The sequence below is a fragment of the Sturnira hondurensis genome, unplaced genomic scaffold, assembly GCF_014824575.4.
Source record: "Sturnira hondurensis isolate 20B ecotype Veracruz unplaced genomic scaffold, ASM1482457v3 Scaffold0001304, whole genome shotgun sequence".
Taxonomy (NCBI): domain Eukaryota; kingdom Metazoa; phylum Chordata; class Mammalia; order Chiroptera; family Phyllostomidae; genus Sturnira; species Sturnira hondurensis.
The window spans coordinates 5,340,661-5,366,932 of record NW_028073935.1 but is presented as its reverse complement, the minus strand read 5'-3'; the positions used below and the strand labels follow the sequence as shown (position 1 = coordinate 5,366,932).

General features: G+C 37.7%; 1 protein-coding gene across 1 annotated transcript in view; it reads right to left on the bottom strand.

The window, feature by feature from the left end:
• The window catches only part of EXOC2 (exocyst complex component 2), a 273,565-nt gene that overhangs the window by 136,456 nt on the left and 110,837 nt on the right, over positions 1-26,272 (bottom strand). The window contains exons 7-9 of the mRNA XM_037070417.1: positions 10,613-10,693; positions 280-425; positions 71-152 (exon numbers count right to left, since the gene is read on the bottom strand). Coding sequence (XP_036926312.1) covers positions 71-152; positions 280-425; positions 10,613-10,693 — 309 coding nt within the window. The remainder of the gene's footprint in view (positions 1-70; positions 153-279; positions 426-10,612; positions 10,694-26,272) is intronic.

Here is a 26,272-nt window from a genome sequence, read left to right as displayed (position 1 = left end):
ATCCTTTGTAGAATACATCCCACATTCTTCCTATAAAAGGAAAGATCTAAAAGCAATAGACAAATCTTACATTTCTTGAAAACTTGCACCTCCGTCTTCCCAAAGAGTGATTTGGCCTTTTCATAATCATTAATAACCACATCATAGTCACCCTTAAAAAAAAACATTTCAGAGACTGTCAGTAAAGTATAATGAAGACATTTGTTTAAGAAAAAAATCTCAACAACTCTTTCAAATCTGTGACATTTATAACCACAGGTACATACACATATACTTTACCTTTTGAATATTCCTTTCAATATTTAGAGGAAGGTTGAAAAGAAACTTAAATCGCTGGAGCACATTGAGGGCATTTCTAGTAGAATCTGCCTTGTCCTTTCGACCTAATACTTCTTGAAATAATGTGTCTGCAGTATTACTTGCCCCTATTTAAAAAACAACCAAACCAAGATAAAAAGGTGATTTTATTCATAAAATATATAATTGGGTGAAAGAAAACAAAATGTTAGACTACTATCGTAGCTTTACACTAAAACTCAATAGACTTTGTCAAAAGTTAGCCGTAAGGGAGTTCTTCATGGTTTGTTAAAATACAATTTCCATTTTGCCTGCTAAATCTTTTCTTATGTTAAGAATGGTATCCAATTAAAAATAAGCATGTTTACCAGGCCTACATAAATTTTCTCATGTGAACATACATTTATTTTTAGTCACTCTTCTAAATTTCATAGCAACCATGGGCCCTTAGGTTACTTCACAATCCAGATAAGTTAAAATACACACATACACACATGTGCAAACACACGTGCACTAGTTAAATTCCCTGGATTCCATATCTACATATGTGGTAATACACAAAACAAGAAAAACACTTTTCAAAAAAGTTGTTCAAAAAAAATATTTTACTACCAATCCTATTTTTTGGTAAAATTATCTCTTTGTGTACCAGGCACAAAAAATTATATAAGCATTAAAATGGCAAACCTTTAACATACCATTAATGAATGTTTCTTGTATTAGCTAATTCTTATATTATACACAAACTAGACATTTTATATATTTTTTTTAACCTAAAAGACCTCAAACTATATAAATTACTGTAATGAGAGTTGTTTTATCTAAAGTGAAATTTACCGTGGTCAAAAATTGTTAAACTTTTTCAACTTCTGAATTATTTTTAATTAGGCACAAGAAAATAGGAGAGAAAGAATAAACTGTTTTCAACTGTTTGATCACTGCACATAAAAGGTTTCTACATTATCTGGTCTAGTGACGATACTTTAAGCAAAGATGAAAAAATTACCTCAGTCTCACTGGGTGGCTTGCATGCCATATTCTCAACTCCACACTGTGGGTGGCCTGATCCTGTTAAAAGTCATCTTTATAACTAATTGTTTTATCTAAATATTGTTTAAATTCTGTTGAAATTTTAAAAGCCTAATATAAAGACTTTGTTTTGTCAGAACAGCTGCTTTTACCACATTCTATTTAATGTTGAATACTGAATTTCTGCTATAATATGAGAAAAACATACTCTCTTCTTCCCACCAAACGACACAACAGTGGCTGAATGAATCTGAAATCTGATTAATCTGGTTAAAACTTTTTTTTCAAAGAAAATTATTATTTGTTTGTCATATAAAAATATAATCTTCATGATCATAAATAAATTGATCCATGAAAGTGATTACATATTTTTGAAAGATTAATTACTTACGTGTAAGCTGTGGATGCTAAATCCCTAAGCACTTATATATAATGAAGGAATTTAAAGCCAAATGTACAAGAGTTCAAAATTTGATTTTTTTCATCTTATTTTAAAGATAATAAAGTATACCAACTAACAATTTTAACTCCTCTGAAAAGTATGAAAACAAGTACAGGAAGAAAATTCACTTACAAGTAAATAAAAATAAACATTCCATGGAGAAAAATTCTAGGAAGAAATTATAAACTATAAAATTATAATTTACATAGAAATGTATGTATATATGGAGAATTTTAATTTCAGCACACAGAAAAATTATACATTATAAAATTATAATCTTAATTTACAGATAATCTCTGTCTAAAAGTTATTATTCTGTTGTGAATTCTAATACATTCACAATAAAATTTGGAGTGTTCATAACCAGACAATTATACCTAGTAATAAAATAAACGAGAGCAGTGAAACCATATGGGAAAGCAGATAAAAATCATCAGCAGCTCAAAAAATGCATTTTATGTCTTTATTCCCTAGGGTCACTAACAAAAATATGAAATTGGGTGGGAAGCATACAATGTTGCATTATAAAGTTGTATCTGAAATTTACATAATGTTATCAACCAATGTTACCACAATAAGTTACATTGTTTTTGAAGAAAGAAAATGAAAGTACTGAAATCAGCAGTGTTGTTCACATGTGAGGGACACCTGACAAGCCATTAATTAGTCAGGCATTTCACAACCCCTCTCAGCACCAATCCGTCCACATCCTCACTCCATCTTCTTACACCACTAAACAGTCGATTTTCACGGCAGTTAGCAGGGATTTGAACATACAGCGTGTAAGTAATCACAGAACAAATCTACCTGAGTGACATGGCCATGAAAATTGTAATTTGGGCCATGCAATTTGCAGACCAAATCCTGATCTTAAAACTACTAGCCCTGAACAAGTCTAGATGTAAAAATTGTTCTTTTTTCAACACCAGCTCACTGGAGAGTGACTGTCACTATCACAGTCACAGAGGTACCCTGAGCACTAATGGCAATGCTGCTATAATAACACTGTGGCTGCCACTGTTTAGTTGGGCTGACTGAACAATAAAATTTTCTTCAGTGTAAGATGGGACAAGGATGGGCACTGAGGATGTTATGCTAAGTAAAAACTAAGTCAGACACAGAGAAAGACACATACTGCACATTATCATTTACATGGAAACTCTGAAATAGGTGAACTCATAGAAACAGAGAGCAGAATGGTGGTTACCAGGGGCTGAGGGATAGGGGGTGGAGAACATGGAGAGATGTTGATCAAAGGGTAAAAGCTTCCACTAAGAGTAAATTCTGGGGATCTGATTAATGATAACCATACTGCATACTTGAAAGTTGCTAAGAGTAAATCTCAAATGTTCTCACCACAAAAAAGAAATGCAATTATGTGAAGTGATGAAGGTGTTAACGCTAATAACTTGGTAATCATACTGCACTATACAAGTGTATCAAATCAGCACACTGCACACAATGTTATATGTCAATTATATCTCAATAAAGCTGGAGGGAAAAGATGGGAAGAAAAATCACTGCAGTACTGCACACTAACCAATCAAACTCATTCCTTCTCATTCAGCTCATCCTCAAAAATGAAAAAAAAAATTAATTATGTCAGGAACTTGTATTATCTAGAAAAACTAGTCATGTAATTCTAATGCTGTCTTACAATTTCAACCATGCTTGTTTAAGGTAAACAGGCTTTCTTTTACTCCGAAGTGACCCTTATTGGTCTCTTTCATGGCACCGACACTTGAGACAGTATAACATGAAAGTGATTTTTAGTCTGTGGTTTCTGCTTGATGTGATTTGGGGAGATTGTGGGGAGGATGAAAGAATTACCCGCCACACCACAACACAATTTATCCCAGGAATGGGCAAATTAAATGAGATTAGGAAACCTTAAAATGTCTGGTAATTTAAGGTAACTTAAAAATGTACACTTAAATTCATAGCAAAACCAGGGCCACAAAGAGATCTAACAATCTACTTACTGTATGAGTTGCAGTTTCTCTAAACAGATTCCAGAAAATGACAAGACAGGCTGCCATCTATAACATGTTATATGAAATGTATCATTACCAATGGTTAATGCTTGTTTACAGAGTGATGCCCAGCAGTGGAATTACACAGCACCACATGAAGTATACTGAACAAAACTGTGGAGATGAGAGAAGAGCAGATGTTGGTTCATACTGCTCACAAGAGCCAATTATTCCCATCTCTTTTCAATTCCCATTCGGCAATGTCAGGTTGGTAGCTTGAACACAACCAAGATGTGAGAATTTACACATTAGAAATGCTGTTATTAGGATTCGTTCTCTTCTTTTTTTCTTTTTCCTTTCTGGAATGCCAGTTCTTACACACTTACCATCACACCACCAAGTAAAAGTTACTTCCTATTTTTACAAACTTCACTCTAGCTAGTATTTCTTAGTGTTTCAACTTCTTGGTTTTATTTTAATTATACACATAGTACTTAGGGTGAAATCATTCAATCCTGTTAATTCAACTACCATCTCTGTGCTGATTATTTCCAAATCTCCTATCTTAAGATACGCCTGTTAGCTTAAGACTCACCTTTACATACACTTTTCACTAGACATAATTTTTTCTTAATGAATTCACCCATCACAAAGGAGTCCTCTATTCTGAGCCATGCCAAAGATGAATTTCTTTTCCTGGGGGAGATAATTCAGTCAATCAGCCCTCACTGTTTTACGGGGATCCTATGTGAGCATTTCTGGTGACATCCCAGCATCATCCTACGGGACCAACTTGGTCCCTGAGGAGAAACTCTGAAGATTTCCCTTTCAATGAACCCTGACAGCAAACCTCAGAACAATAATCAGGAGGGGGCTTTAAGCACAGGTATAGGACCCTCAGTTTAGGCAGATAGTTTGGTCAGGCTTTGTCATGGAGGGCAGCGGAGAAAAGTTTACTGAACGGACAATGAACTCTCAGACCCTTAGTTTATCTTCCTTTGAGAGAGCTGGGGAAGCAGAATGAAAAGAATGAAAATATCATGGAGAGAAAGAAAAAACATTTTAGCATCTATGGGTCCCTCATAACCTAACAGGAGTTTTAAGAAGCCTTTATCAGTGGCATAAAGACATATTAGAAATATAATGTCTAGCACTTATTCTATGCTAGGTGCTTGTCTAAAAAGTTTACATTAATCTGAACACATGCATTAATTGTTAGTTCATTTAAATTTGTTCATGTCCCCATAAAACAAGACAAGCACTATATTATACTGCAGGCAATTAAAGCACAGAGAGGTTCTTCAACTTGCCCAATGTGACACAGCTAGGAGGTACTGACAGTTAAAAAGATATATTATTCATGGATATAACCTCATAAATTTCAAACTCAACATGTTATCAATCCAATTGCATTATTTTCCTCTCTTCTCTTCCTGCCCAAAACCTACTTCTTGTTCCTCCATTTGTGGCAAGGAATCTGGAAGTCACCATTGATTACTTCATTTTCCTTCTTTTTATATCATCCAGCGACTAAATAATACTGCCTTTCTCATCTGCTTAACATCTCCCATCTGCTATTCAATCTACCTTCATCACCTCTGCTTTGGCTGAGTCCTCAGCACTTTACTCTTACAACCGTAACTTCTAGCTTGGCTTCTCTTCGTGTCTCTAGTCTAGCTCCCTTCTAATCCATTGTCTATGTAAAGGGCAGAATGTTCTTTGAAAAGTTCATAATATCACTCCCTTATTTAAAAATCCCTTATTTAAAATCAATGGCTCAGTATTCAGGATAAAGACAAATCCCAGGATACTACATAGAAAGCTTATCATGAGCAGATACTCCTCTACCCAGCACCTTTGTCTCTTCTGCACACCAGCTAAGCTGGATCCAGACTCCTAGAATGTAGCCCATCTCCTTTCTAAAGTTGGTGCCTTCCTCCTCAATGCTGCTTGCTCTGCCTGGGACAAACTGTATCCACTCACCCAGCAACCTCTTCTTGTCTGGCTACTTCCTAGACCTCTTTTAAAACTCACATGACCAACCTACCCTCCCCTATTACTCTACTCCAATTTCCAATGAGATCCCCCTTGTGAAGGCTCCAGATGCATCCTGGAATTACCACCAGCAGAGGATTATAGCACCACAATTTAATCACCTGCTTTTTGTCTGTATTTTCTAGTAGTCTATACACTCTGAGAAGTAAAGCATTAACTTTTATTTTCGTAACCCTGTGATAGAACCAACATGTGCTCAATAAATGCTTACAGAGCAAGGACTAAAAAAGTCTACCACTAAGTAACTACCGCTCAGTATTCTCTCTACTTAGAGAGCTGATACAGTATAGTACGAGCATCACTTTGCATGCTGCGTAGGACTGCATAAATGACTGTGCAAACTGAAACCTAGTAATGATCTTTTTTTTTAAGGTTTTATTTATATACTTTTTTAGAGAAGAGTAGGGAGGGAGAAAGAGATGGAGAGAAATATCAATGTGTGACTGCCTCTTGTGGATCCCCCTATTAGGGACCTGGCTCACAACCCAGGCATGTGCCCTGACTGGGAATTGATCCAAGGACCCTTTGGTTCACAGGCTAGCCCTCAATCCACTGAGCCACATCAGCCAGGGCTTACTTAATAATAATCTTGATCACCAATGGGAAAATAATGATTGTTCCGTGACTTAAAAAATTGTTGAAATATTAAAAACCTACTGTTGGTAATAAATGAATAAGTATATTTAAAAGCCCTAACCAGTGTGACTCAGTTGGTTGGGCATCATCTCGCAAAGCAAAAGGTCACCAGTTCCGATTACCAGTCAGGGCACATGGCTGGACTGTGGGTTCGGCCCCGGTGATACATGTAGGAGAAGCAACTGGTCAGTGTTTCTCTCCCTCCCTTTCTCTGTCTCTTCCCTTCTCTCTAAAAATGAATAAAATATAGTTTTAAAAAGAATATTAAAAAAGCTGTAAAACTATTATTTATTTAGTATACTGTAACTTAAAACATCAGAAGCACTTTCAGAAGCATTTTCAGAAGCACTGAAAATTCAAATGTCCCCTCTCTTTTTAAAAAAATTGCCAAGATTACTCACCTTGTTTTTTCCATCATAAAATTTATATGTATCAAGCACCTTTTCTATGCTTTGACAAATTATCATACTCCTTTCTAAGTTTATCCTTTGTACTTTCATGTCACACATTATCTGAGTGTTCCTTTAGGTATTGTTTCCTATAAAAATCTTCAACTTTTTATTCATACTTGCCTGACTTCCATCAATAAATTCATCATCACTGAGTTTCTCTGGCTGCACAGCTTGAGTCTCTCAGGCTGCAGCATTGACTACATCCCTATCTCTTCTGTAACTCCAGTCATGTTAGATGTGAATTTTACTTAGTTATCACTTCTTGTTTCTTAATGCATTTTCATCTTTTGGGGCCAAATCCCTCTTTAATTATCCATTTCTATCATGTGAGTTTATCTCTGGGAGACAAAAAGGTAACAATGGTACAATGTACAATGGTAACATGCATTGAGCAATCACCACTTGATTCAAAAGAGACATGTTTGGTCACAGATCACTTGTGCATCTGTTATTTACAGAGTGATCTATAGGCTGAAGAGCTAGCATCTGAGTTTGTACTTTAAGTAATTATGGCAAATATACTCCGGTAACTAAAATTGGAACCATGTTGGTGAGGAACATCTATATTTACTGAGCTGTGGCAACTGAAATTCAGGCATATCAAAACCATACACAGAAAGGTCAGTCAGTAAAGTACAAATCTGAAGCTAGATCAAGATATAAATCCCAACTCTATCACTTACTACTCATATGACCTTAGGTAAGTCACCTGATCTTTCTGGGCTTCAGTTTTTCCATCCTTAAAAGGGAGATAATAGTATAAACCTCACAGAATTACTGTGAGGACTAAATACGAGGTCTGTCCAGAAGGTATCTAGCCAAGTAACATGAAAAATAAAAACTTCTACCGAAGAAGACACAAGATACAAAAAACAATGCACATAGGACAATGATGCCTTAGTCCACTTCAAAGTAGGCACCTTGGGACCTCACACAGTTCTCCCAATTACCATCAGATTCCCTGTCATATTTCCCTGAATCTCATCTATTATCTGAAATCTTTTCCCTTTCCAAGGTGATTTTAGTTTTAGGAAAAGCCAGAAGTTGCAGAATGCCAAATCTGGGCTGTGAGAGGACTGAGTCACCTGGGTGATTTGATGTTTCAACAAAAAACTCTGCAGGAGATGTGATGCATGAGTGAGTGCACTGTCATGATGAAGCTGCCAATCACCAGCTGCCCAGAGGTGTGGCCTTGTGAATCACCCAAGTAGTTTCTGGAACATTCAAGCTTAATCCAAAATTTGATGAAGATTCATTGCTCTACTTGCTCAGTCATTTTGAAGGCAACAGCCACATGGTACACATAGTCAATCAATGGCAACTACTCCCCTCACTGACTAGTCATCATTGTTCATGCTTGTATATTCCAGTACATTCTCTTTGGCTGCCAGGTTACATTAATGTCATGCAAACCATTCTTATTATATTAACAATGGCTGGACAAACATTTTATATATAGAATGTTTCTGACCCTTACTGAACACTGTGAATATTTTACTTATTACTATACAACTGCTACTATAAATAATACTTATACTATATTGCCCATACCCACATTGTCTAATAAGGTAGCTACTAGCCACATGGGGCTATTTCAATTATATTAACTAAAATAATAAAAATTAAAAGTCAGTATGATACATTTTAGAAAAGGTTTGTGGTTATAAAGGAATAAGAAATAAAATGATTTCTCTTACAAATTTATGCCACAAGTCCCAAAAGAGGATTTCCCTAAAAAAATTATGTTAACACACTATGTTAAACCTAACAGTTGAAACAAAAACTCATTTTTCCAAAACCATAACAAGTAGCTATTTTCTTTTACTGATAACAATGATACACTTACTATGTCAGTTCATATATAAAAATTAGCTTTGAAAAGTTAAAAAATCTCACTTTTAAAAATAAAAAATCTCACTTTTTTCTTTACAGAACAGATTAATGACAATTTCTATAATACAAACAACATCCCTGAGTAGAAAATATACTTCCAATACTTTAATATGTGTGGTTATGCTCATATACAAATAGTTTTAGTAAATGTTTATTTGGGTTTAATTCAGAACACATTCATTTCAACCCAGTTGGTGATATGGTTCTCATACAAAAACAAGGCAAAATCTCACAGCAAATAATAATATTGATAATAAAAAGAACAACTAGAAGGACAAATATTTAAAGTGCTATTAAACTCATAAATTTAGGATGAAATCTAAGTACTAAAATTCTACTACCAAGGAAAGCCTATGTCAAATTAAAGCTTCCTTCTAGAAAATACTTTCTTGTCAGAGAACCCTATATTTATGAACAGATATTTACAGAAAAGCTCAATAAACTCTGTTCATGAAAATAAGTTAGAAGTGCAAAAACTTAACATCATAGTCCTGCATTCAAAGAAATGCTAAAGATCCCATGTAATAGTTCTTAAATGTTTTAGTTATTCTTAACTGTAATATGAGAAAATCATATGCCATACTTATTTTAAAAGACAAGGAGATTCCTCTGGGCTTTACTGCTCCTTGTCAAATGTTTCCTATATGTGTTAAAAAGGATGACTTACATTTAAGCCAGCCAGTAATATTATAATAGAAAGTGATTCATCTTATGAGTTTCTTCCAAATCAGCATTGTAAGTGCCTGGCAGCTGCTATAAAAGGAGAGGTGGATAGATTCTGAAATTTTGCATATGTCAGTTTCTCTTGGCCTACATTAAAAAAAAAATGTTTCAGAGTTAGAAAATAGGCAGCTTGCCTTAAATTCGTTTTGGAAAAAAAGCCAGGCATAAGTAAGTGATACTTAAACATCTATTAGTTTAGTAGTTGATATCATTTGTGTTAATACTGGTAGATATTTGAAGATGCTTTTTCAGGTTTTTGGTCAATAAAAATCCTGGCTACTGTCTCAGTGCTTTTCTGTGTTTGGTGATGATATTTATATACTGGTCTCTTTTAAAATGGCAAATTTTATTTATTAAGAAGTATATTGGCTTGTTTTAAAATTATGATTTCTCATAAATAAAATGCAAAACAACAACAAAAGAAAACCCAGGACATTCATTTCCAATGTTTTTTTTTTTTCTGTAAGGCGACCTCCTTGTTTCTTTTTTACATTCTTTTTTTTATTGTTGTTCAAGTACAATTGCCTCCATTTTCACCCCAGTATGCCTCCCCGCCCCACCATTCCCATCTCCCATGTTTGAACCCAAAAGGCTTTGTCCATGAGTCCTTCATACATGTTCCCTGATGCCCCCTCACCATTATCCCCTATTATCTCTCTCCCTCCTTCCCTCTGGTTACTGTCAGTTGACCTAATCGAAACAAACAAGCAAAATACAATCAGAGACACTGAAATAAAAATCAATTTTTCCAAAAATTTTATTTATTTTTAGAGGGAGAAGGAAGAAAGAGAAAGAGAGAAACATCAGTGTGTGGCTGCCTCTCACTCACCTCCTGGTGGGGACCTGGCCTGCAACCCAGGCATGTGCCCTGACTGGGAATCTAACCCATGACTCTTTGGTTCACGGACCAGCGCTCAATCCACTGAGCCACACCAGCCAGACCCATTTTCAATGTTTTTATTCCTCTTTATGTTCATTAAAGCATTACTACTTAGAAATAAATACTAAAATGAAACTTACTACCTCGTTCTGTGAAACCAGATCTAATAACTATGGAAAAGTTTATTATAAGGTCCTATATAAATAGTTCTGGGTAGTAGAATGAAACTCACGGTTCAGAACATTCTCCAGTTTTTGGGTCATGGAGCCTTCTACTTTTTCCGTTCCATCTGCTTCTAGCTTTTGATGGATGGCTGGAATAAAATGTCAAGTTAAAATTTAGGCTACTGAAATGGGTGGGAATAAATCACATCAAAATGATGTTTTTAAACAGCTTTTCAAAATGGTCATATTATTTTCACTGCCGGAAAGAAACACAAATATATAAAACCTCTTCATAAACTCAGCAAAGTAACCAGCAGACACCAGTGTAAATTATTCATAGCATCACACTATTAAATTAGTACATTATACCCATAATCACATGATCCTCAATGTTAAGTTGTAAAAACAGTTGAATTACAAAAGAGAGGTGAGATTCAAGTAAATAATATCTTTGATATTTGGCCATAGAAAAGTCATACTTATTTCTCAGTTCACCATCTGCAAAATACAAATACTACTATTTGAAATCTATCCAACTAAAAATATTTAATTTCAGACTTGGTAAAGTCCATACTATTCACATTCTATAATTACTATCCATTCTATAATTACTTCACTGGAAGTTCCCAAGAAATGGCTAGTAACATAGACCAATACATAGATCAATTTGTGGATATACAAATTACATTGAAGAGTTTTTTACTACTATTGATACATGTCTACATAATTACTATAAAGACTGTTAGGAAATCAATAATTTACGTTCTATTTATTATTTTTAAAGTTTTATTTATTGATTTTAGAGAAAAAGAGGAAGGGAGAGAGGGAGAAAGAGAGAAACATCCATTTGTTATTCTGCTTATTAATGCATTCATTGGTTGACTCTTGTACATGTCCTGACCGGGAATTCAACCCACAACTTTATTTTTTTTAAACATTTTATTTATTTATTTTCAGAGAGAGGGGATGGGAAGGAGAAAGGGTGGGAGAGAAACATCAATGTGTGGTTGCCTCTCATGTGTCCCCTACTGGGGACCTGGCCTGCAACCCAGGCATGTGCCCTGGCTGAGGATCAAACCAGCAACCCTTTGCTTCGCAGGCCTGTGAATCCACTGAGCTACACCAGCTAGGGCTCAACCCACAACTTCAGCATATCAGGACAATACTCTAACCAACTGAGATACTCAGCCAGGACTAATCATTTATACTTTAAAACGTCCTACCTAGCAAAGAAGGAAGATTTAAATAGTGAATCAATCTTAGGTGAAGCACCTAAGAAATCTGCAAAACAAAATGACCAAATACTCTTTCAAATTCAAATTTACAACATAATAAAAAATAGCAAGCCAAACATTAATTAAGCCACGATCAAGTTAAACACTGCAAGTTTCTAAAGCATATTGCTCTTGAAAGAGGCCGTTAATGTATGTTGTAATATTATTTCTATTTCACAGATGGCAAAACCATGGCTCAGTGCAATTAAATAAATTGACCAAAGTAACAAAGCCAATCCCAAAATCTAAACTCAAGCAGTCGGATCCCATAATAGGAAACTCCACCCCATCCTGCCCACACTGCATGGGTAAGCAGCATCAATTGTCTAAACCTGTTTTCATACTTGTAAAATGAAAATAATAGACTTATTATCACTTGGGAACTACATTCAGCTGCAAATAAAAGTACCTCTCTCAAAAATAATAGTTGCTAAAACACTAAGAATTTTATTCTTTTACATAATTTGCTCTTGCAAAAAGTTAAATGCAAGATGTGTAACTCCACGGACTTCATACCCAATGTGCTGAAATTAGTATCACTCTTATGTTAGCTATTCTTATTCAAATAGAGCATCAAACTTTTTGCTAAAAGGAACTCACTGGTTCTGCCTCAACCCTGCCAGCCACAGGTGGCAGATTCCTGAGGAAAGAAAAATCTAAGGAAAAAAAAGTGTATTTATTTAATAAATTACAATTTGTTTCCCTTAAATCATTGGTTAGAAAATTCTGGATCAAATTCAGTGCTTAAGTGCAGTATAAAAAATATTCTCAATGTGTGACACACATTTCTCTGCTTCTTTTAATACTTTCCAATCTTGATCTTGTTTTTTAATATACTTCATTTGGTAAAGCAACCTCTAATTTTGCTTGAAATCCTAAAATCAACTGCTTCTCTGCTGAATAAACACATTCACTGAAAAATAAATTTGGGGAAAAAATCAGCCATTATATTATTTGTTGCCTTGGTTGACTCCAGAATTTTTTTTTAAAGTTATTCCTTTAACGTTTCAAATTTGGATCACGTGATAATTGTAACAAAATGTTTGCAAATATCAATGCCTAAACATAACTTGCACATGTTAAATAGGAAAAAAAGTCTCTATCTTGAAGGAGATAAAAATGCCCAAATATTAAAAAGCAGAACTAGAAACACTTCTGTGTTTGACACAAGCAAATTGACTCACTCTATTTATTTAAATGTTGCTGTGATTTTCTGAAAGTCTTGGTTGCAAAAAAACACTTAACACTGATGGCATTTTACTAAGCAGACACATGCTGTTTTGTCCATGGCATTAAGACATCTTACAGTAATCCTGCTTCAAATGCTACTTTTCTAAGTCAAAATAGCATTAAAGGAACTCATGCTTCCAAATTTTCAATTGCTAACAAAACCCATTACTGAGCAGCAAGGTCAAGACTAGCTGAGCCTGGCTCCCTGAGCTCAGTTTAAGCTCTTTTTCTGCTGATAAAGCAGCTTCCTGCTTTATCATCACCACAGAAGAGCAACTGTCAAGCTGTCAGCCAAGCACGGGGACCAAAAGACATAGGGAACTTATAAATGCAATCCTAGTTACTAGAAAATTAAACCAAATAACCAGTGTCTGGTTCACCTGACCTTTTATTGTCTCTGAAAACATTTTTAAGTAGTATAACTCAATAAACAATTTGGTTCATGATCAAAGGTTTGTCACTGTTTCTAATCTATTGAAACTTGAAGTAATGGTACACTATAAACTTGTATCTTGGAAACAAAAAATTAAGTATACAAAAGTTCTACTTAAAAAATTCAGAATTTATATTCAATGAAATTACTTGACTTTTTAAACCCTCTAGTAAAATGTAGGCATCAAATATGCAAATTTCAATAAAAATATCATATTTGTCCTTGCATTGATATAAGCCATTATTAAATGAGGCATTAAGAAATGATGGTTTAGGGGGGCAGTGTCTATCAGGATTCTGTAAAGATACACTCTAACCATTATATCATTGCTAGCCTGTGTGATATTGATACAGGGTGCAGCCGGGGGGTGGGGCTCAAAAAAAATTTGGAATGGTTTCCAGAACTCAAAGTATATAGGAATATTGGAGAGACATATAAGACGTCCTCACCCCTTCCCCCACAGGTGTGAGTTGGGGGAAGGGACACATGGAGCAGGAACATGCAAGGCTGTTTTGTACAGCCACAGCCCTGTGGCTAATCCATGGCCTGGTCATTTAACATATCTATAGCCTTTCGTGGGTCACTTGGATATGGTAAATGGCTGTGGCCAGGCTTGGAGCCAGGGGGATGAAGTCACTTCCCCCCAAGATGTAACTGGGGTAAGGTCCCCGGAGTAACAGCGCCTGTGTGGGAGCTTGGAGAAGACTGGCTCTAGGACGCGGGGCTGCCCAGACTAAAGATGTCAGGACAGTAAACTTGTAATAATACAGAAATACTGGCAGGTATAACTGATCGTGGGAGGAGTCGGAAATAGGGGTACGGAGAAAGATTGGTGTGGGGATTTAAACTCAGACACAGTAGCTATTGAGGTTCAGCCATGAGACTTCAGCAGAGTAAGGGTCCCCTCTTGGCGAGGTGAAGGGGAGAGCCACGCGGTTTCAACAGAGTTAGGAACCCCTCTTACCCACGAGAAGGAGAGAGCCATGTGGTTTTGGCAGAATTCAGACCCCATCTTTCCCAGGTAAAAGGGAAAACCACGCAGCTTTGCCAGAATGGAGAACCCTGCAGCCAAGTGAAGAAGAAAGACACATGTTTTTGGTGGAGTGTGGACCCCTGCAGCTTTGGTAGACGAGACCCACACAGCTTTGGGATGCTCCCTTTGGCCACATGGCCTGGAAAGCAGGAGAGAGAGACTTTGACTGGAAAACTTGCTACAAAGAACTCTTGCCAGTAGAAGGTGCCGCATGACTTTGGATTAACTGGAGATCCTGCCTGGACAGGCGACACAGCTGACAATACCAGGGGCCTGGAAAAATGGACATGTGCTCTGTTCCTGATATGGTACCCAGAGTTAGGGCAGGGAGAGAAGGGAGAGCTCTGTGTGTGTGTGTGGGGGGGGGGGGTATATAACCCTAAAGGACTTTGATATTTTAATGGAGGCATTAGGCCTGAATAGCATTAAATAAACATTTTGTTTCCTTTTCACAAATCTCTGGCATTCAGAGATGTCTTTCCAATTGGCGACCAACAGACAATCAATCCCAGCAGGTTATTCGTATACCATCCTTGGGAGGGGCCCCTGTTTTCTGTAACAATGTGCCAATATTCAAAGTAGGTCAGAGACTGCCAAACTGTTTATACAAAGAACCAGACAGTAAATATTTAAGGCTTTGTAGGTCACTGAAGTCTACAATGTGGGTCATTGTATGGGGCCTCTATACAATGTTTTTCTTCTCCCATTTTTTCTTTTTCTAAAAACAACTCTTGAAAAACAGCCATATTTAGTACCTGGGCCTGTACAAAGATAGGCTAAGGCCTAATCTGGCCCATGTGTAAAACTCTGAGCATAATCCTTACTAATAAAAAACTAAGAAAGGTTAGGGCAAGAGACTTCTGTCAAGATGGAGGCATAGGTGGAAACACTCTGCCTTCTCCCACAAGCAAGACTGAATACAACAAAGGTTTAGTAAACAAAGATGCAGCCAAAGAACAGAAAATTGAACTATACGGAAGACCGACAACAACAACAACAGGGAACCATTCAACCGGACCCGGAGCGGTAAGAGAGGCGGAGCCAGCAGCAGAGCAGGGTCAGGCAGAAAGGATCCCCTGACCCCAGGAGCCCAGGCAGCTGGGGTAGCGTCTGGTGGACCCAGTGACGGCACAGGGCAGCAGGCTAGCAGTGGTCACACATTCGCGCACAGATAAACCAGCAAAGGAGTGAGCAGTGAGACGAGATGGACCGCACAAGCGCCAGCAGCAGAAAGCAGCAGAGGGGACCACCATTGCTCCCCTTTAACCCCACCCCCACATACAGCATCAATACCCAGAAACTGAGTTGCCCCGCCCTGGTGAATACCTAGGGCTCCGATCCTCATACATAACAGGCATGAACAGTCAAACTATGGCTGAAGAAGAACTCAAATCCCCAGAGCCTATAACTCTAAGCAAAAAAGAAATAGCGAACCTCTCAGACACACAGTTCAAAACACTGGTGATCAGGATGCTCACAAAACTGGTTGATTTTAGTACAAATTAGAGGAACATATGAAGGCTAAACTAATTGAAATGAAGGGAGATGTCCAGGAAACCAACAGTGATGGAAAGGAAACTGGGACTCAAATCAAGGGAGTGGACCAGAAGGAAGAAAGAAACAACCAAACAAGAAAGAAGGAAGAAACAAGAATTCAAAAAAATTAGGAGAGGCTTAGGAACCTCCAGGACATCTCTGAACATTCCAACATCCGGATTATAGGGGTACCAGAAGGGGGAAAGAAACAGCCACGAATGGAAAACTGATTTGAACAAATAATAAAGGAGAACTTCCCCAGTCTGGCAAAGGAAATAGACTTCCAGGAAATCCAGGAAGCTCAGAGAGTCCCACAGAAGGTGGACCCAAGAAGGAACACACCAAGGCACATCATAATTACATTAGCCAAGACTAAAATGAAGGAGAGAATCCTAGAAGCAGCAAGAGATAAGGGGACAGTCACCTACAAAGGAGTACCCATCAGACTGTCAGCGGATTTCTCAAATGAGACCTTACAGGCAAGAAGGGGCTGGAAAGAAGTATTCCAAGTCATGAAATCCAAAGACCTACAGCCAAGACTGCTTTATCCAGCAAAGCTTTCATTTACAATGGAAGGACAGATAAAGTGCTTCTCAGATAAGGTCAAGTTCAAGGAGTTCATCATCACCAAGCCCTTATTATATGAAATGTTAAAGAGACTTAACTAAGAAAAAGAAGATAAAAAATGAACAGTGAAAGGACAGCAAACTCATAGTTACTGACAACCATCCCTAAAACAAAAGCAAACCAAGAGGACAACCAGATCAGGAGTAGAACCATAGAAATGGAGATCACATGGAGGGTTAGCAACAGGGGAGTGGGAGGAGGAGAAGGGGAGAGAAGGTAGAGAAAATAGCATAGACGGTAGGTAGAAAATAGACAGGGGAGAGGGCAAGAATAGTAGGAGAAATATAGAATCTAAAGAACTTGAGACACGTGGTTATAAACTAAGGGGGGGAGAATAGTAGGGAAGGGGGTGTGTAGGGTAGAGGAGAATGAAGGGAGGGAATAGAATAACTGTAATGGTATAATCAATAAAACATATTTTTTAAAAAGGTTAGGGCAAAATGTATTAATAATTTAAATTTAAAAAAGAACTTTTCAAACACTTAGTTTCTACCTCTTATTCTATCCATTTTTTATGAGTGGCTAAACACATATAAATTAATATATAAATATCAAACACACTTAAATTGTTTAAGTAATCTGTGAATCCTTTCCATCCTCAGTTATATTAGAAAAAATAAATAACACAATTGCAATTACCACACAGAGGAGTAACAGGGGAAAAGGAGTCTCACTTAGAAAACTGGATTTTATATAACCGTATCTGCCTACTATTATCTTCATACATTAATATTACCACTGGAGTGGCCAAAAAGTTTGTTTAGTTTTTTCCGTACAATGACCCTAGTACTGCTTAGTTGTCTTTAACTTCAATGGAAACAATTTTGTTAGACTGCATTATGACAGCTGTCATTATCAGTATGCATTAAAAAATTATCAGATTTCCACCAAGATGGAGGCATAGGTGGAAACATTGTGCATTCTCCCACAACCAAGTCTGAATACAACAAAGGTTTGGAGAAGAAAAACACAGCCAAAGAACAGAAAATCAAATTATACGGAAGTCCGACAACAACTAACCATTCAACCAGGGAGGTAAGAGGGGCAGAGCCACCAGTGGAGCAGGGTCGGGCAAGACAGATTCCCCCAACCTAGGCGCACAAGTGGCCCAGACCCAGTCAGGGTGTGGGGCAGAGGGACCTCGTTCGCACATTCGCACACAGTGAGACAGACCACGCAGGCCCCAGGGGGCAAGGGCTGACAGCGGTGGCCCACTCGCGTGCAGTGGGACAAAACACACGGGCCCCGGTGACGGTGGCAGCTGCCGCACCTGTGGGGGCCAGGGTGGGAGGCAACAGACCAGACACCATTGATCCTCGTTGACCCCATCCCCACATACAGCATCACAACCCAGCAACTGAGTTGCCCTGCTCTGGTGAACACCTAGGGTTCCGATCCTGCTACATAACAGGCACGAACAGCCCAACAGATGGCGCAAGAAGAACTCAAATCCCCAGAGCCGATAACTCTAAGTGACCAACAGATTGCCAGCCTCTTAGACGCACAGTTCAAGAGACTGTTTATCAGGATGCTCGCAGAACTGGTTGATTATAGTCACAAATTAGAGGAACATATGAAGGCTAAACTAATTGAAATGAAGGGAGATGTCCAGGAAACCAATAGCGATGGAAAGGAAACTGGGACTCAAATCAATGGAATGGACCAGAAGGAAGAACAAAATATCCAACCATAAAGGAATGAAGAAATGAGAATTCAAAAAAACGAGGAGAGGCTTAGGAACCTCCAGGACATCTTTAACGATCCAACATCCAGATTATAGGGGTACCAGAAGGGGGAAAGAAACAGCCACGAGTGGAAAACTGATTTGAACAAATAATAAAGGAGAACTTCCCCAGTCTGGCAAAGGAAATAGACTTCCAGGAAATCCAGGAAGCTCAGAGAGTCCCAAAGAAGTTGGACCCAAGAAGGAACACACCAAGGCACATCATAATTACATTAGCCAAGACCAAAATGAAGGAGAGAATCCTAGAAGCAGCAAGGGATAAGGGGACAGTCACCTACAAAGGAGTACCCATCAGACTGTCAGCGGATTTCTCAAAAGAGACCTTACAGGCAAGAAGGGGCTGGAAAGAAGTATTCCAAGTCATGAAATCCAAAGACCTACAGCCAAGATTGCTTTATCCAGCAAAACTTTCATTTAGAATGGAAGGACAGATAAAGTGCTTCTCAGATAAGGTCAAGTTCAAGGAGTTCATCATCACCAAGCCCTTATTATATGAAATGCTAAAGGGACTTATATAAGAAAAAGAAGATGAAAAATATGAACAGTGAAAGGACAGCAAACACACAATTATTAACAACCACACCTAAAACAAAAGCAAACACAAGCAGACAGCTGGATCAGGAGTGGAGACACAGAAATGGAGATCACATGGAGGGTTAGCAACAGGGGATGGGAGGAGGAGAAGTGGGGAGAAGGTAGAGAAAATAGCATAGACGGTAGGTAGAAAATAGACAGGGGGGAGGGCAAGAATAGTAGGGGAAATACAGAATCTAAAGAACTTGAGACACGTGGTTATAAACTAAGGAGGGGAGAATGGTGGGGGAGGGGGTGTGTAGGGTGGAGGAGAATGAAGGGGGGGAATAGAATAACTGTAATGGTATAATCGATAAAATATATTTTTAAAAAATTATCAAAATGGGTGAATTTTTGTACAACCATTTTAATATTGAAAATCAAAGAAGATACATAACTGGTATGCTTTATTATCTCAAGAAAGGTAAAAATACAACTGAAATGCAAAAAAAGATAATCATAGTGTATGAAGAAGGTGTTGTAACTGATCAAATATGTCCAAAGTGGTATGCAAAGTTCCTTGGTACTAATTACATTTTAGCCAAACAGTTCTTTGTTGTGAGCCTGACTTATGCATTGGAAGATGTTTAGCAACTGTACTGGCCTCTACCCATTAAAAGCCAAGTGGGAGATAGCCAACATACTCAAAATATCCAAATCAATAAAAGTTATTGGTGAAAATGAAAAAAAGTGTATTCTATTTTACAGGAAAAAAACTCTAAAGCTAAATGACTTATTGGTCAACCCTAAAGATAGTAACAACAGAATGTGCTAAAAAACTCAATAAGGCTCACATCACCTGGAGTAGCAGCAACAAAAGTAACAAGTAAGGGAAGACCAACCACATATTGAACAACATGCGTTTAGTTACTTTGCTTTGGCCTCTTTATTCTGGAAATTTTTAGTAAATTATAAAAAGAAATAATTCACACAGTTACCCGTAGCTGTCCTCAAAGAGCAGTGATAATGCTGGACTTCCCACTAAAAAACAAGTGACAGTACAGGTGACAAGTTAAGGAACAGTCAGAAACTGGTCACTGAAACAAAGGTAAAAATCAGTAGCACTGAGGAATTAGAAAGGCTTCTAATTATAGGGAACCAGTGGCCGTGGCAATGGCAAATGTACCTCAGCCCTGGTTCAGAAAAAGACAGACACAAGGTGGCACACAGGAGCCAGACCCCTCAAATCAGCTTTCCCATGGGGAACCAGGCCTGCATTACACCTAGACTGCTTTGAGGCTTGCTTCTACAAGGACTCCCTCACCCTGAGTTAAGGCAGCAAATACTTAATGCATATCTTAGAAGTAACTTCCTACAGTCTGCGCTAGACCTCTGGAGGATGAAGTGTAACCAGTTCAACCACTTTTTCCCTTGCATTTGCTACATCCTTTTCTTTGTTACCCCAAAGAAGTAATCAGCAACATCCTTTTCTTTGCTATCCTCAAAAGGCAATCACCTAAAGCCATCCTGAGCGTAATAAATTAGAACCTTCATTGATGTAATGCTCCCAGAAAGCAAAAAAAGCCTGTCCAGACAAGGGTCCCGGTGCACCTCACTCCATGCTGTCCCTTTTCTCCAGTGGACTTCTGCAGTCCATGTGAATTTGTTCATCTCACCCACGACACGGTGGACACCACTGGCCAGAATCTGAATCATCTAATGTTATAAACAAGCTCCAGAAATACCACCATGCCCAGGGAGGACTGCTCTGAGCATGAGCTAGAAAGAAACCATGGCTCATCAAGACTTCAGGGGAGTGGAAGGGTATGGCAGAGTGACAGCCATGGAAAAGTGAAGTATGATGCTGGGACTATTTTTTTAGGATACAGTAATGAAAAAACTATACTAAACACACTGAGATTAGCATGGGCAGATTAGTTAAGCCAGAAAATTTTATGAATTTGTTTATTACTATTTTTATTGTTCTTCAAGTACAGTTGTCTCCATTTTCCTCACACCACTCTCCTGCCAATCCACCCCCCAGCTTCCCACCCTCAATAATACCCCCCTCTGGCTTTATTCATGGATGCTTTATACATGTTCCGTGACAGCCATTCACCTTCTGGTTACTCCCCCCTCTGGTTACTCTCAGTTTGTCCTTTATTTCAATGTCTCTGGTTGTATTTTGCTTCCTTACTTTTTTTTGTTGATTAGGTTGCACGTAAGGGTGAGATCGTATGGTATTTGTCTTTCACTGCGTGGCTTATTTCACTTACCACAATGCTCTCCACTTCCACCCATGCTGTCCCAAAGGGTAGGAAAATCCTTCTTTCTTTCCACTGCATGGTATTGTATTGTGTAAATATAGCACAGTTTTTGATCCACTCATTTACTGATGGATACACAGGTTGCTTGCAGCACTTGTACTGCAAATATTGCTGCTATGATGTATTGGGTCCATTAGGTTCTTTGGAATTGGTGTTCCAGGATTCTCAGGGTGTAATCCCAGCAATGGAATTACCAAGTCAAAGGTAGTTCCATTTTTTGATTTCTGAGAAAATTCCATATTGTTTTCCACAATGGCTACACAAGTCTGCATCCTCCTCAACAGTGTACTAAGGTTCCTTTTTCTCCAAAAATTTCACGAGACCTTGTTGTTTGTTGATTTGTTTACAATGGACATTGTCACCATTGTGAAGTACTATCTCATTGTGGTTTTAATTTGCATCTCTCTGATGGCTTGTGATGCTGAGCTTCCTTTTATATGTCTCTGGTACCTCTGTATGTCCTCTTTAGAGAAGCATCTGTTCAGGTCATTTGCCCATTAAATTGGATTGATTGTCTTCCAGTAGTAGAGTCATATGAGTTATGTACTTTGTAGACCAAACGCTTCTCCAAGATACCATTGTCAAATATATTTTCCCATACATTTTGTTGCCTTTTCATTTTGCTGCTGCTTTCATTAGCTGTGCAGAAGCTTTTTATTTTGATGTACTTCCATTTGTTTATTCTTTCCTTTATATTCCTTGCTCTAGGGAACATAATGGTGAAATTATGGCTGCATGGAGTATCTGAAATTTTCCTACCTATGTTCTCCTGAAGGACCTTTACGGTGTCACAACTTACATTTAAGTCTTTTATCCATGTTGAATTTATTTTTGTGTATGATGTAAGTTGGTGATTGTTTGATTTTTTTGCATGTAACTGCCCAGCTCCCACAACACCATTTGTTGAAGAGGCTATTTTTACTCCATTTTATATTGCTGTTCCCTTTGTTGAATATTAATTGACCATCTCCATGGGTTTATTTCTGGATTCTCCATTCTGTTCCATTGATTTGTGTGTCTATTTTTATGCTAGTGCAAGACTGTCTTCATTACTGTGGCCTTGCAATACAATTTGATATCAGGTACTATGATCCCTCCTACCTTGTTCTTCTTTCTCAAAATTGCTGCAGTTATTCAGGATCATTTATGGTTCCATATAAATTTACGATCTGTTCTATATCTGTGAATATGTCATTGGTATTTTAATAGGGATTGTGTTGAATCTATAAATTGCTTTGGGTACTATGGACATTTTGATGATGTTAATTCCTCCAGTCCATAAACATGGCATATGCTTCCATTTATTTGTGTCTTGCTTAATCTCTTTCTTCGATGTTCTGCAGTTTTCTGATTTACCTCCTTGGAGAGGTTTATTCCTAGGTACTTTACTTTTACCATTGCCACAGCAAATGACATTTTTTTCCTGATTTCTGTTGCTGCTATTTTATTCCAGGTGTACAAAAATACCTTCAATATCTGAATCTTGACATTGTATCCCACTGTTTTGCAAAATTCATTTACTAGGTCAAACAGTTTTTTGCTGGAGTCTATAGGGTTTTCTGTCATCTGCAAAGGATGACAGTTTTAATTCATTATTTCCCATTTGTATGAATTTTCTTTCCTCTTCTATAATGATCGCTATTATGTTGAGGAATGCTCCATTTCCACTTTGCTGATTGTTTTTATCATAAATGGTGCTGTACCTTATCAAATGCATTTTCTGCATCTATTGATATGATCATGTGACTTTTCTCTCCACTTTTGTTTATGTGGTGTATTACATTTACTGATTTGCAAATATTGAACCATCATTGTATCCCTGGTATAAGTCCCACTTGGTCATGGTATATGATCTTTTTAATGTGTTGTTGGATGTGGTTTGCCAATATTTTGCTGAGGATTTTAGCATCTATGTTCATCAGTGATACTGGCCTTAAGTTTTCTTTCTTTGTTGTGTCTTTATCTCGTTTTGGGATTAGGATGATGCTGGCTTCATAAAAAGACTTTGAGAGTCTTCCATCGTTTTGAATTTTTTGGAATCCATCTGTGAAGGATAGAGGTTAGCTCTTCTTTAAATGCTTTGTAGAATTCTCCTGTGAAACCATCTGATCCAGGGCTGTTGTGTGTCAGAAGTTTTTTGATTACGGCTTCAATTTCACCTGCTGTTATTGGTCTGTTTAGGCTTTCTGCTGCTTCTTCACTGAGTTTTAGAAGATTGTATTTTTCTCTAGGGTTGTTATGAGTTCATTTTCATTTGTTACCAAAAGTTTTTTTATTTCTTCCCTAAACTCATTCTTTTTTTAAATTTTTTTAAATATATTTTCTTGATTATACCATTACAGTTGTTCTATTCCCCTCCTTCATTCCCCTCCACCCGCATCTTCCCTCCCCCACCATTCTCCCCTCCTTAGTTTATAACCACGTGTCTCAAGTTCTTTGGATTCCATATTTCCCCCACTATTCTCGCCCTCCCCCCTATCTATTTTCTACCTATCATCTATGCTATTTTCTGTGCCTTCTCCCCCCTTCTCCCTTTCCCACTCCCCTGTTGCTAACCCTCCATGTGCTCTTCATTTCTATGGTTCCACTCCTGATCTAGCTGTCCTCTTGGTTTGCTTTTGTTTTAGGTGTGGCTGTTAATAACTGTGAGTTTGCTGTCCTTTCACTGTTCATATTTTTCATCTTCTTTTTCTTAGATAAGTCCCTTTAGCATTTCATATAATAAGGGCTTGGTGATGATGAACTCCTTGAACTTGACCTTATCTGAGAAGCACTTTATCTGCCCTTCCATTGTAAATGAAAGTTTTGCTGGATAGAGCAATCTTGGCTGTAGGTCTTTGGATTTCATGACTTGGAATACTTCTTTCCAGCCCCTTCTTGCCTGGTAGGTCTCTTTTGAGAAATCCACTGACAGTCTGATGGGTACTCCTTTGGAGGTGACTGTCCCCTTATCCCTTGATGCTTCTAGGATTCTCTCCTTCATTTTGGTCTTGGCTAATGTAATTATGATGTGCCTTGGTGTGTTCCTTCTTGGGTCCACCTTCTGTGAGACTCTCTGAGCGTCCTGGATTTCCTGGAAGTCTATTTCCTTTGCCAGACTGGTTTAGGACATCTTTAAACGTTCCAACATCCAAATTATAGGGGTACCAGAAGAGGGAAAGAAACAGCCACGAGTGGAAAACGTATTTGAACAAATAATAAAGGAGAATTTCCCTAAACTCATTCTTGACCCAATCATTGTTTAATAGCATGCTATTCAATATCCATGAATTTGAATGTTTTTGAAATTTTCCTTCGGGTTGGTTTCTATTTTCAGGCCCTTGTGGTTGAAGAAAATGACTGATATAATTTCAATTTTCTTGAGTTTGTTGAGGTTACTTTTATGTTCCATCACATGGTCCATCTTTGAAACTGTTCCATGCGTATTTGAAAACAATGTGTATTTTGCTTTTGGGGGATAAAAGGTCATATATATATCAGTGAAATCCATTTTATCTATTGCATTGTTCAGTGCCACAATACTCTTGATAAAATTTTGTTTGGAAGATCTATCCATTGTTGACAGTGGGGTATTAATATCCCTTAGTATAACTGTTTGGCTGTCTATATCTTTCTTAAAGTTCTCCACTTTTTTCCTTATATATTTGGATGCTCCTATGTTGAATGCGTATGTGTTTATAATGTTTCTGTCATTTTGATGGATTCTTTCCTTGATTATAATAAAGTGTCCTTCTGTGTCCTTTTTACAGCCTCTGGTATGAAGTCTATTTTGTCTGATATAAGTATTGCTACACCAGCTTTTTCTCTGTGCATTTATTTGGAATATATTTTTCCAACACTTCACTTTTAGTTTGTGTAGGTCTTTTGTTCTTATGTGGGTCTCTTGCAGACAGGCTAATATGCAAGTCATGTTTTCTTATCCATTCAGCTACTGTATGTGTTTTTATTAGAGAATTTAGTCCATTTACAGTTAAGGTTATTACTGATAGGTATTTATTCTCCCCTCCCACCCATTGTACTTGTGTTCCTCTCTCACTCTTTTCCTCTTCTTAAAGCAGTCCCTTTAGCACATCTTGCAGTGCTGGTTTGGTAGAAGTGTATTCTTTCAGCCTTATTTTGTTTGGGAAACTCCTCATTTGGCCTTCCATTTTAATGACAGCCCTGCTGGGTGGAGCAGTCTTTGTTGCAGTCCTTTCCTTTTCATTACTTGGAATATTTCTTCCTATTGCCTCTGGCTTGTAGCGTGTCTGTTGAGAATTCAGCATCGAGCCTTATCAGAGCTCCCTTGTATGTTACTGTATCGCCTTGCTGCCTTTAACATTCTCTGTCTTTAAGATTGGACATTATAATATGATGTATCTTGGAATAGACCTCTTTAGGTTCATCTTGATTGGGAACCTCTGTGCTTTCTGAACATGTATGGCTTTTACCTTCTCCAGATTCAGGAAGTTTTCTGTCATTATTTTTTCAAACAGGGTTTCCATTCCTTGCTCTTTTTCTTCTCCTTCTGGTATTCCTATGATTCAAATGTTGTTGCATTTCATGTTGTCTTGCAGTTCCCTTAAAATATCTTAATATTTTTTTAGTCTTTTTTCAGGCTGCTGCTCTCCCTGGGTATTTTTTCTACCTCGTCTTCTAGACCACTAATTCAGTCTTCTGCTTCCTCCAGCTTGCTTGTATTTCCTTCATGTGTATTTTTATTTCAGAAATTTGTTCTTGATTTCTTCCTGGTTCTTATTTATAATTTCTATTTCCCTTTTCATACTGTTGTACTTCCCAGTCAGTTCCTTGTAGTTGTGAGTTCCTTGAGCATCCTTATCAGCATTCTTTTGAATTCTGTATCTGATAGTTTGCTTGCTTACATCTCATTTAGCTATTTTACTGAGGAATCTTCCATTCCTTTCAATGGAATGTTCTTTCATTGTCTCACTATTTAGGTGACTCTGTTTGTTTCTGTGATTCCAGATGCTCTGCTTTGCCAGCTATCTTTTTAGGGAGAAGTTCTGTGGTC